Below are 13,678 nucleotides of genomic sequence, written 5' to 3'. Positions count from 1 at the left end.
TACATTTTATGTTATTGCGAGCAATAGCGTTTTTTAGCCTCTTATATCGCCTAGCCGAAGCCCAGATTCCGTTCCAGGAATAAGTAGATATAGACCAAACTCCTCCACTGCGCATAGGATGGTGGGATTCCGTCTGCCAAAAGAGTAGACACTGACCAAACTCCCCCACAGCGCACAGAATTGATTGTAGCAAGAATTTCTCGAAATAGAATTTCCCCTCCTTTGTGTGTTTCGATATTTTGGTGAAAATGTACCCTGGGCTAAGAGAAACCGCTCAGAGGGGGGAGGGGGACTGGACACCTCCTCGGAGGTGACTAGCGAGCAGATCGGTATCTTAGTGGAGGGAGACAGGATAACCATAAATGTACACTTGAAAATTACCGCTGTGCGTAATGATAAAAAATAGAACGGTGTTGAGCTGGTGACGGAGAAAACGGTTCCCCTCCCCTGGAGTCATCTTCCCTCGTCTTTCCTTAAATTAGGCATGTTATTCTTTATCAGTTTATAGCTGCAATAATGCCTAAAAACTACATCTATTATCAAGGCGCCCTCTGAAAATCAATGCTACTAGGAGGGTTGAACCTACTGTTAGGGCAATGTGAAATAACCATGAATTTATCTTAATGAAAAAGGGGTATTTGCTTAAAAGCTCTTAATATGGTTTAAATTGTATATAATATCGCCCCCCCTCCCCTAGTCTCTGGGGGGTTTCAGGCTAGAAGCCCCCAGTTTTCTATAATATATGGATCTTTTTTGCGTATATGATAATATCATATTTTTGTCTTTTATTTTTTGTTGTGTTTTCTAGCTGTCTTTTTTATGTTTTATTGCTTGTCAATTTGTTTTCATTTAAGTATATCAAATTTGGCAGTAAAAACGCCGTTATAACGAATGCCAAAAAATGGGAAATCTCACTAATATTTCTTTATAAAAAAGGGGTATTTCCTTAAAAGCTCTTAATATGTCTTAAATTCCATCTAATATCACTCCCCCCTCCCTTACCCTGCGGAGTTTCAGACTAGAAGCCCTGGTCTTCTATAATAGATGGTTCTTTTTTGCGTATATGATAATATGACATTTTCATCTTTTATTTTTTGTCGTGTTTTTAGCTGTCTTTTTTTATATTTTATTGCTTGCCAACTTGTTTTTATTTTCATTGTCTGTGTTTTTAAGATTTATTGTTTGGGACGAGTAAGACACGCAGTTCCATTTATTAATATCTCGAAAGTAAATACCTCCCGGAATGTATAAAATTTGGCAGTAAACACGCCGTTCTATTGACTGCCAAAAAATAGGGAATCTCAGGTGTCGTCCAATAGTTTATTTTTAGAATATGGTTCAAGATACAAAATGTTGACAAATGTTTCATGGAAGACTTGCTCGGGGCGCAATACCACTGGAAGGGAATGACCTTTCGAATCCTGGCGGGGTCAAGAACTCTAGATAAAAAAATTTAACGTGTTGTGAGTGAAAAAACGAAACGCCGAAAAAGAAAATGTCTTGAGGGTTTTCGGCGAAAGATGTCAAAATGGTATTATCTGCAGTGAGGGATGCGCAATCAGTGTGTACCGCAATTAAGTTAATGAAAAAAGAAATGCTTTGGGGGTTTCGGGTGTCGTTACGTTACAGGCGGGGATTCCCCCATGGGTTCCTGTGGTTTGGTTACGCAAAATTGCGTCAAGCATTAGACCTGTCTGTTTGAAATGGGATAAGTTGTATGACGTCATAGGAGTCTAGAGGGGTGTGTCATGGAGTCTTGCCAAGTGTGTTCCCTTTAAAAGAACCGGTGACTGCACTGTGCAGGTGCGAGGGGCTGGTAGCTCCACTTGTCTGGCCCTTTAAGGGCAATGGGTGTGTCGCGTGGTGCAACATGCGCTAGAAACAGGGGTGAGGTGTTACGAGCTTATCCTTAAAACTTGTGTATTATACGGACCACATTCATAGTAATCATATAACATAAAACTGAAATCCCTTAAATCTTGCCAGCTGTCACATAATTTAGCTGATTGCATTGTACAGGTGTGACGCGTGACGTCAGAGGGCATGTGATGGAAATCTATGGGAAAAGGGAGGGCATGACATAGAGAGCCGCATGACTTAACCTTTGAACTCTTGCCAAGGGCGGGAATGTTGCCTAGAAACAGGTGTGTCGCTTGACGTCGGAGGGCTTGTTGTAGAAATTTAATGGAAAAGGGAGGGCATGTTGCAGAAACCGGGGAGGACATGTTGCAGAACCTTTTTTGGCCTTATTACTTATGTATATTTAACTGACAATACACATTTCATTCGTGTTTTTTCAGTAAAGTACAAATTATGTTCTGTCCTTGGGAAGGCTTACGGTTTTGAGCCCTACTCGTGTAAATTTCTGCTCGTTTTGAGTTTGACGCGGTTATTTGATGTGATTTCTGTTCGTTTTTGGTTTCATTTCTTTAGTAATGCCGAATTTTGGTAATCCCATGCCTGGTGGCAAGTTAGATTCTTTTTTTACTCATTTTCGGTTTGTTGGGGTTCTTTACTTTTTGTGGGAAAAATGATTTTTTGGGAAAAGCTTTTTTAATTAATGTATGTTTGTTTTATATCGATTGAGTCTTTTTAGATAAAAAGAAAATTTTAGTTTAAATCTGTTCTTTTTTTAAGACTTTGTAGTTTGGTCTGCTATTTGTATGCTGGAGAAAATTTTTCAGTAATTTTTAACAACATGCACCCTTTTAAAAATCTGGACACAAATAGTATTGTTTAATCTAGTTGACCTGAAATAGTAAACTTGACACCATTCGCAAAAAAATCTGTTTACTTTCTTTGATATCTTGCATACACTTACGCTATTTTGACTTGGTTAAATTTTAAGAGCAGAAGTAGCCCCGAAAGTTTGAGTATAATATCCTCAGTCGTTCTTGAGATACGCCTGAGATGCCTTATTGAGAATTAGCATTAACACAGTGCATTCTGATTTGATCTTTACTTACAATCTTTGCCCTGGGGACTCTGGGAAGTTTGCCATCCTTAAATACATAATTTCTAGAACTTTCAACTACGTTGAACAAAATGGCTATCTCTAAACTTAAATTGAATGTGTTTGGGGAAATGGTGTGCGTGAGAGGTGGGTCGATTACTCTCCACTCACTTTCGACTAATAAAAAGGATCATTTCAATTTCCAAACAAATGAGCCCTTTTTGAAATTTTTACAACAACTTTCTATATAAACCTTATATGCCCCCAGGGCATAACTTACAACCCTTCACTGAGGGCTCTGAGGGTGTTATCATCCTAAAATACCTAATTTCCAGAACTTTCGACTGCGTTAAACAAAATAGATATCTCTAAATTTTGATTGGATGTGTTATGGGGAATGGTGGGCGTTAGACGGAGGTTAGTTGCCCTTCAATCACTTTAGACTATTAAAAGGGCTCTAGCCCTTTTAATTTTCAATTGAATGGGCCCTTTTTGATGTTTTTGCAACATCATTTTCTATAAGAAAAACCTTACATGCTCCCAGGGCATAACTTACAACCCTTGCCCTGAGGGTTGTGGGGGTGAGAACAGGCAAGATTATCCTGAAAACCGAACTGATACGGGGGACCGTAACATTTCAGTCTTAGCTCATCAATAAAAAGGAGCTCGAAAAGTTTACAGAGCTAAGAAAGTAACTTCCGTTAATGATGTGTAGAGTGCTCACATTGTCTACTCCACAAGACGCTTTCTTTTTGAGTCGAGATTTGGCTTTTATGACAGCGTAACAAGTAACAATAAAACCAAGGTCAGGAGATCCACCAACGAGGTTGTAAAGCTTGTTACAAAATTTAGACTGTAAAACAGGATCAGGCTCAGAAAATTCATTTGAAAAATGCGATTACCCATTCGCACAAAGGAGTGTCATTCGGGTCTGGCAAATTGGAGGAGACAGTACGAGGTAAGAGCTCCCAAAGTAGATCTAGTGAATTCTTCGCCTTCTCGGAATAAAGTGTTTGCATTTTAGATCGATGAAGGGCAAGTTCCTTAGCAAAATATTTGTTGATACTTTTCACAATTCATTGACTATTCCTTGACGGGGTGATAAGCAATCTCTCCATAATTTTTAGCAAAACTTAGTCCGGTCACAAGCTTCAGATTGCGCTAGATTTCTTGACAATCCAGGAACATGAGTCCCAATACGGATTTTCTTACGAAGAACTGCCCTTTTTTCAGCGCACAAAAGCGCATGACAGATTTCTGCACAATAGATATCAAGAGTTAATCCAACTTCATTAATGTCTTTAATGGAAGACTTTTGCAGACATTGAAATGGAACCCAGATCCTGCTGAAGATGCTATCAGAAGTTTCAACGTATTGAGATGTGTTGATTTTTTTCCAATCGCGACAAGTATACCACTTATGCGGGTGAACAATATGAGCTTGTAACACTGGAATCCGAGAAGCTTTTCATTTAAAACTAAAAGCAATAGGAAGGTGGTCTGAAACATAAAATTAGAAAGTACCTCGACACAAAGTATATCAAGATTATACGACACAACATGGTCAAGGTTAGATGTGCAAGAGAAAGAATGAATGTAAGTAACCCCACCGAATTTCTATTGAGCTTTAAAATCATCACCAAAAATTCCATATGGTAAAGAATCGCGGATAGAAGCTGAAAACAAACTGCAATTTAAATCACAAGGAAAATCACCTACGATCAAACAAGGGATTTTCAGTTTAAAGACATCACGAAGGCATGAGCTAAGTTTACTAACTGATAATTCAAAATCTTTCTCCGAACGTTCATCTTTATAATCTGTGGGTAAATACAGTTTAGTTAATACCTACTCACCTACTCGCACAGCTAAAAAACTACCACTAGAAAATAAAACACTAGAAATAAGATTCGATGCTAAATAAGTAGCAATACCACCAGAAGCTCTGCCCTTAGAGGCACTACATTTAGCTGGAACTGAAAATTTTTTTAAGTTTGGCACTAATGTCCAGTAAACCGAGGCTGTGGTTAGTCAGGAAATGTTCTTGTAAACACAGAATATCATGATTCTGAAGCATATTCTCAAGAATAAGTCTTTTGTTAAAAAGATCACCATTAATATTCCAAAAGATATCAGACTATGTGATGTCGGGGATTGCTCTGTCGTGGCCTAGCAGAATTCAGCTTCTGTTTAGAGACGGGGCAATTTACCCTGTAGCATATGTGACCCTTTTCTTACACACTACACAAAACATAGCACCAATGCAGGGATTGGATTTACTGGACGCGTGGTCTGTTGCTCCACATTGACCACAGATCACAATATTATTATAATTGGCCGCAAGATGGCCTTTGGCGTGACAAGAGAAGCATCTTCTTGGCAAAAACTTGTATTCATCACCAGGAAGTACTTCGTAGTAAATTTTGGCTCCCTGCTTGACGAAGAAGTCTTAAGTCAGTGCGGGTATCGAATTAAACTTTGTAAGAACGCAAGCTACCGATCCTGACTGCTTTTCTAGCTCTGGAAATAAGCTGCAGCATCATGTTCCTCCATTTCGACGGGAGTTCTCTTCACTGCCCTAAATAAAGTTTGGAGCCTTTAGTGACGCATTAATCGTGGGTTACTTGCCTTTTATGTGGTCAATAATAGCTTCAGCAGTATCTCTAGACTTAACTATAAGTTTCCAGTCGTCTTTACTCTTACGTAGTTCACTGATTTGAGAAGGATTTGAACACACCGAATCGACAAAGAACTTATGAACACTGGGATGTTGAGTGATCCAGGTAAATTCTTGAGTACCACTGCATAAGATGGAACCTGGGATTCCGATGCATTGAATTTCGAGGGCCAGAAAATCAGTTTGTTATCACAGCCAGAGTAGCCACTACTGCATCGCCTAAAGTGGGAACATAAGATGGAGCCTCGGATTCCGATGCATTGAATTTTGAGGGCCAGGAAGTCGGTTTGTTATTATTTGATTCGACTAAATAATCAATTTTCAGGCCTAGCTCATCTACATTCACAGCCAGAGTAGCCACTACTGCATCGCCTAAAGTGGGAACAGAGCACAGATTCTCAATAACGAATTTTGGCATGGCTTCTTTGTCTTTATCCCGAACGTGTAACTATTTACAAATTTCTGTAACATTGTCTTCGCATTTCACATTTCTAACGAACCTGCTCGTAAACTGGAACTTATCGTGCAATATTACTTTTGCTGTAATTATGTCGTCTTTACTAAGGAAGCTTGTTGTTTTACCAACAATTAACTTAATCTTCGCACCCTGTCATTGATCGATAAACAAAGGTCCGAACAGGGATTAATATTAATCCCGTAATGGTATCAAAGACTCTTCCAACTGGAATTATCACCTGGCGCTCAAAATCCAAAACCCTGCCATAATGAGTCTAATATCAAAGCCAAATGTCCGTTCATATCACTAAGTAAAATAAGTTTATAAAAAACTTGCCAAAGTGCTTCTTAATATCTAGAAAAGAGCTATTTTTGCTTTCGTCCGCACCATGGTAGAGAGAATATAATACAGTATCGACAAAGGCTATTCTCTCCGCAAAATTAAAGGGAAATACACTTAAAACCACACAACATTCATACTTCACCCTCGCACACGCACGATTCCGATGTACACATCACGAGAAGCCTATGGAAAAACCTGTTTTTTTTGTCCAACCACTAGCAACAAAACTAAGTTTGTGAAGTATTTGCTCAGAGCAAGTACGTGTGGTATGAAATATTTATTATATTCGGAAAAAGAAGGTGCTACAATATACAGTGGTCTGTACTGAATGAAAGCTAGTTGAAGACTGTATCAGTAACATCTCTGTTGTGTAAACACAGTTTGAACAGTTTACTGTCATAAGTCCTGGCAGCATTTTTCATATCATCCCTGATTTCCTTTCTGTCCTTTTACCATTATTAAATAAAAAAAACAAGTTTTTTTAACTGAAAGTAAGGAACGACGTTAAAACTTAAAACGAACAGAAATTATTCCGTATATGAAGGGGGCTGTCCCCCTCCTCAACGCCTTGCTCTTTACGCTAAAGTTTTTTTATTGTTTAAAAAAATAGAGTTGTGAGAAAGTCAAACTTTAGCGTAAAGAGCGAGGCGTTGAGGAGGGGGACAGCCCCCTTCATATACGGAATAGTTTCTGTTCGTTTTAAGTTTTAACGTCGTTCCTTACTTTGAGTTAAAAAAACTTGTTTTTTTTTTTATTTAATTTTTGAACGTTTTTGAATTAATGCAGGTGTTGATTTTGGCTCACCGTACATGAATAATTAAAACAAAATTTGCATATTATATTTGGTTAAATGGCTTTTTCGAAACTTGTTTAATTTTATTTACGAACGTTTTTATTAGTAATAAATATACGTAACTTAGAATTAACTTACGTAACGAACTTCTATATTTATAAATTTTTAACACGTATATTAGGGGGTTCGCCCCCAAGTCAATACCCTGCTCTTTAAACTATAGTTCGAATTTTTTTTCCAGTTCTTTAAAAATGACCTCTTAATCACAATCAGTTGATCAGTTGAAAAACTTGTTCTTTTTTATTTAATTCCTGATCTTTTTCTTTAATAATGCTGGGAAATCCGGCGCCCCCGTCATAGCAATGTCCCTTCCCCCATGGAAACTTCCTTCGTGGAAAGATCCTTCCATATAGCCCCCGACCCTCTCCTTCCCCCACCTACTAGAAAAATCTCCTCTGAAAAAGTCTGTATACTTCCCAATAACCAATACTATATGTTAACATTGAGTAAAGTTCATAACTTTCAGCCCTCCCCCTGGGGCATTTTGGGGATTAAGTCATCCTAAAAGACATATTTCTTATATTTTTGACCATTCTGAACAAAATGGCTATCTCAAAATTTTGATCGGGTGACTTTGGGAAAAAAAATGAGCGTTGGAGGGGGCCTAGTTGACCTCCATTTTTTTTTGGGTCACTTAAAAAGGGCACTAGAAATTTTAATTTCCGTTCCAATGAGCCCTCTCACGATTTTATAGGCCCACTGGGTCTATACTAACACCCCTGGGGAAAAAAAAAAAAAAAAAAAAAAAAAAACAAAAAAACAAAAAAACACGCATCCGTGATCTTTCTTCTGGCAAAAAATGGAAAATACCACATTTTTGTATATAGGAGCTTTAAACCTAAAAAGTAGGGTTACATGATACGCTGACTATGATGGTGTGATTCTCATTAAGGTTCTATAATTTTTAGGGGGTCTTTCCCCCTTGTTTCAAAAATCAGCCTAATTTTCTCAGGCACGTAGCTTTTGATGGGTAAGATTAAAATTAATGAAACTTATATATTTGAAATCAGAATTAAAATCTGATTCTTTTGATGTATCTATTGGTATCAAAATCCCGTTTTTTAGAGTTTCGGTTACCATTGAGCCGGGTCGCTCCTTACTTACAGTTCGTTACCACGAACTGTTTGATAATCAAATGGCTATTTTAAATTTTGCTACTTAGTTGTCCTCCAGACTGGAGGGCAGCCGGAGTCACAAGAGACATTGCGAGGGTAGCACATCGCCCAACGAATAGTATTTATCCCTTAAAAAGGAAAATAAACCATTATTTGCTATTACATAAACCCTCCCTTGAGTAAGAGGCTGAAAGACAATAGAATAACAAAATTGTGGAAGAAACATTGTTCTCTGCTAAGTCTAAACTAATCTGCACAGTATTGATTATCCCTTTTTTCGTATTTTCAGTGCCAAGGAATTTACCTTATTGTGACATTGGGTCGTACAAGTGCATCCACAGTCTGGAAGGTAAGTTCAGTATCATTGCATGGTTACCTGCTATTTGACAGTTTATTCTCGTCCTCATAAGGCTTCTTTTCAATTTTTGCATGTTGTTTTCTCGTCTAACTTTTCAGCCAATTGGAGAAAAATTATAATAAGAAATATCAAGACCTTATCAATTTAATTATTTTCACAGAGGTGTTCAATATTTTTGTCAAAATGAGTCGTCTTGTTCTTTCTTCTCTCCCCCAAAGGTAGTGTTCTCTGCTATATGTGTATTTTATGTCTTGTTGCACAAAAGAAGACTGTGCGAAAAAGGCTAAATTTTTTTACAATAATTGACATATGAGTAGTTGTCAAACTTTGGCAGCAGTTCTTGTCATAGAAACAAGGATAAAACGTTTTGTAAGTCGACAGCAATGAAAGTTGAAAAAAAAATTATTTTCAATCCCCCGCAAAACTCAAGCAGTATTTTATGGTAGTTTTGCAGTAGCTCAGTACAAAAATTATATTATTGCTGCAAATTGTTGCTGGGCCTTGTTTTCTTTTGGTGAGAACAAGGCAAAGTCTTATACTCCCATAAGTTTTTTGATGACTCGTGAAGTAGTATCCATCGGTGCTTATTTAGGCTTCTGGGGCATAAACCAGAGAAGATGAGTCCTCTAAAATTATATGGAATACCAAGATTGCCAGAGATATTATGATCGAAGAGCAACAGATATACAAAAAGGTACCTGCTACTTAGAAACAAAAATCCCTTACAAGATGTTTGATGAGATTACTGAAATTACAACAAAGTAATCTTCAGGATCAATAAGAAATGATGACAATACCCATATCACGATAGAGCACTTTGACAAAGAAATACTTAAATCACACTTCTAGACACTACAAAACTCAACCCAAGAGATACCCATTTCACTAAAACCTTAACCACAACTAATCCTCTACTTGATGGCAGTGTAACCTTCTCCCAGAGGTATTCTTGACCAAAAGCAAGCCCTTGTGGGAATCTCAACTGTGATCCTCCAGTGTTAAAAGAGACTCAGATATTTGCGAAGTGATCTGTTATTAACTTAGTTCTTTCATAACTTTAAAAGGCTGGGTCAAGCCTAACCATGATACATCAAACACTGTACACAGTAGACTGGGCACAAAAGAAATTCTCTAAGAGATATCAGAGGCACCGCTCTAGCTTTGCCTATAGAATAAATCTTTAAAGCTTCGATATGGTTTTATTTCTTCCCCCAGAGCCAGTTCGTATTGAAGGGTGAACTTTGGTGGGGGATAATTCGATTAGAAATTGAAAGTTCTTGTACCCTTTTAAGTGTCAAAAGTAATCAGTGGGCAAACAGTCGCCCATGCCCTTTTTTCTCCAAAAAAACAATCCATTGAAATTATTACGCAGCTGTTTTGTTCAAAATAGTCCAGAGTCAAATAGCTATGCCTCTGATACTGACAAAACCTGCAACAGCCCTTTGCGCATGGGCTCTAAGCTATGCAAGTTACAAGCTATTTATATATAAGGTTTTTTATTGTGAAAAGGGGACATGTTCGATCCAAGGCCTCCAAAATTGCTTAGAGAATGAAAGTGAAACCCTAAGGAAATCTTGAGAGGGACATCGAACAAAATCAGAACAAATTTTGGGCATGCTGGTGGTCAAAATTGGGTATAATTGACATCTAAAGAACAACTGAGGGTATTAAGTTGAAACTGTCTAGGCACGTTCAGGATGATATTGAAGAGCGGTCGGAGGGCAACCAGTTCCCTCCTCTTTCTGTTCTTCGATGCTCCCTCCTCTGATTATTGATCGAAATTTTGAAAAATCCCTTTCTTCTAAAATAGTCGAAAGAACTAATAACTATACCTCAGTGATTCCATATCTCTCCAAAGCCATGGGATAAGGATTGAAATTATACGATTTACCCATTTTTTACATGCGGGATTTATTAATGGGAAGAGGGGTGTTGTATTATGCTGATTATTTCCACAAAGGTGACGGGTAATAAGGTGACTTTGGAGAATGTTTAGATTATGTTTACCTAAATCATTAGACATTATGTGAATTAAGTTTATTTAAAAAAAAGTGTGTCTGCAATATCTTAAAACCGCCTTGGAATATGAGGTCAAAAATATCAAGACAAGTCAATGGGGGGGGCGGTTAAAAATGGTTGGAGGGAAACCAGTTATCCTCCCATGTATATTTTAGCTTCTTTTTAGCCATTTTTTTCAAAATTGTCTAATGGTCCAACAACCAATGCCACCGGGGATGAAATAATCCCCACAGCCGCTGGAGCAGGGGATGTAGGTGAGGCAAGCTGCCCATTTGTTCATATGTAAGATTTGTTATTGGGAAAAGGGACATGTATAATCCAAGGTCTCAAAAGAGCCTTTGGGCATTAAGGTGAAACTTTCCGGAAATAGTTAGGGGATAATGACCAAAATCATACCATACTATAATCAGGGCGGTTGCAAAAAAAGATTATCGGCAATGCCCATGAGACGGCTGAGGGTATTAAGTTGAAACTTTCAGGGCATGTTGGGGGAGGGGTATTGAACAGTGATTGGAGGATAACCAGCTCTTACCTCGCCTTTTTTATATGCCTCTTTTTATGCTTTGTTCTGGCGGTGTGACTATAAACGATTTAAGCTATGTTGACTTTAGCGTTTCAGTATCGGATCATTTACCTATCTCAAACTAGTTTTGGAAACAGAAGTGAACTTTTAAAAATGATTGGAAAAAAATCGGTATGCGCGTATATTAAGTAGAGCTCGATGAGATACTTGACAAAATTTAAGTCCCCTTCCTACTACTGCAATAATCCTCAGAGCTTCCGAAGCCGGAGAAATAGCTTCTAATCAATATACATTGTGGTGAAAGCACACATACACTACGTTGTGCCGAGGGTTGCGCCGTTCCTTTACGATGTAACCTAGAAAAAAGTGCTTCCGTAGTCAGAAATACCTGGTCGGTCTCATATCCCGGCCTTACAAAAATGCTAACTTGTGGCACCAGATATAGAATTATTGTGACCAGCCAAAATCTGGCCCCGTTAATGATGTAATATTGTATATTAAGCGTTGTTTAGAAAAGTGTCCCACCAATCATAAAGCTGAAATTATTGACAAAAAGTGAGTGAGTCTCGCAAGTAACTTAAATGAGATATGGAGGTTCTAGGAAGGAGAAAGGCCTGAGAAATTGACTAAGAACTACCAAGTAAGAATTTTTTTATCACTAGTGAATTTTCTCCTCCCCCTAACTCTGCGTCAGAAACTCATTACAAATATCTTCTAGCAGATAGATGGGTCTGTTTTGAATCAGATATTATTTTTCAAATGTCAGCCTTTGTTATTTATCGTGCTATCATTCGTATTCAAAAACAATTTTCGCTTGGAAATGACCAGGAATATGTGGTTTTCATTATGTATGTACAAGTGACACGCTTCGGTTACATCTACAATTATTTTTAACTCTGGTATTGTCCCTGAATCTTTCTGTATCGGTATATTTACTCTTGTTACAAAAAAGATAAAGATAGTATGCAGTGATGTACTTATAGCCCTATAACAATTTCATCTGTACTTTGTAAGTTATTGGAGCTATTAGTATTAAAGGACGTAAATATGGTTTGTACGACCCCAGACAACCAGTTTGGTTTTAAGGAATATTATAACCAAGAGCAGGGCTAGATAAAGGGCAATTGGAAAGATTGGGTCCAGTCAGGCACCACGTTTGAAAGGGCCCTGCGCTGCCATCAAAACGAAATTTGTTTTCGAAATTTTGAAACATTCTTAACACATACTGTAAGCATTGCTTCTGGAGCGAGATCATTTTCAAGGCTAAAATCAATACAAAATATCTGATATCCACAATGATTCAGGAAATTTTAAATAGTTTAGCAATTATGTCGACCGAAAATCAAGACGCAAGGAAATGACCCCAGAACAAAACTTAGAAATACGTAAATTCATGTATTCATAATCGGTGATGTAAATTTCAAAAGGTATTTTCAGCAGTTTTATAATATTAGAGGACAAAAATGTAAATTAACGTAAGCTTAAAATGAGGACTGAAAAGACAAAACAAGACAAAAATGTAAGCTTAAAATGAACAAACTGGTCCGTCAAATAAGACAAGGTAAAGAGAACGACATGATAAATGTAAATTCACGGGTGAAAATGAGAAATCTGGACCATCAGAAGTGACAAGACCAATCCGAGCAGCCAAGGCAAAGGGCATTGAAAAAGTGTCTGAAGCAATGATAAACGAAAATTAAGAGCAAATAAATGGACGATTGAAAGATAATTGACACTGAGAATTAGAACGACTCAAAAAAGAAAGTGAAGAAAAAAAAATGAGGTTACAAGACATGCGACAATTAGAATCAGAACATATGAAAGAATATGAACATATGAGAATATGAACATATGTTCACATATATGAGAATATGAGAATATGAACATATGTTCACATATGAACATATGAACATGTTCAGAACATGCTGAACAAAGAAAGATGTAGTTAGAAGATTAACGACAGAAAGAAACAAATAAATATGCAGTTATAAGATAAACGGCAGCAAAAATTACAAGCAACAGCGAGAATTGGGACATATCAAAAATGAAAGTGAAGAACAAAGAATTGTAGTGTCAGCAGATACGCTAAAACGAGTATCAGTACGTGTAAAAAATAGCATTAAAGAACAGAGAATCGTTTTAGAAGACAAGTGACAGTGAGACTCAGAATGAGTCAAAAGTGTAAGTGAGGAAAAAAGAAATATTAAATTACAAGAACAACGCCATTGCAATCTTTGACACCAACAAACTGTGGACCGAAACCCAGTAAAAACCTATAAACATGCCGTAAACTACGCAAGTACTAATTACATGTCATTGGGACACTTCAAAGTTGTGTTTATTCGCTGTGGAGTCTTCCATTGTTACGCAGGAAAAGTAGC

General features: G+C 37.5%; 1 protein-coding gene across 7 annotated transcripts in view; it reads left to right on the top strand.

The window, feature by feature from the left end:
• LOC148942297 (pickpocket protein 28-like) overlaps window positions 1-13,678 on the top strand; it is a 171,897-nt gene that overhangs the window by 136,221 nt on the left and 21,998 nt on the right. For all 7 annotated transcript variants that reach the window (XM_089103145.1, XM_089103146.1, XM_089103147.1 and 4 more), the window contains one exon: window positions 8,687-8,746. In XM_089103145.1, the coding sequence (XP_088959271.1) occupies window positions 8,687-8,746 (60 nt within the window). The remainder of the gene's footprint in view (window positions 1-8,686; window positions 8,747-13,678) is intronic.

Source organism: Artemia sp. Qi Xiang Cuo, chromosome 17, assembly GCF_049724085.1.
Source record: "Artemia sp. Qi Xiang Cuo chromosome 17, ASM4972408v1, whole genome shotgun sequence".
NCBI classification, from domain to species: domain Eukaryota; kingdom Metazoa; phylum Arthropoda; class Branchiopoda; order Anostraca; family Artemiidae; genus Artemia; species Artemia sp. Qi Xiang Cuo.
Note: the sequence above shows the minus strand (reverse complement) of the source record. Positions and strands in the feature narration are given on the sequence as shown.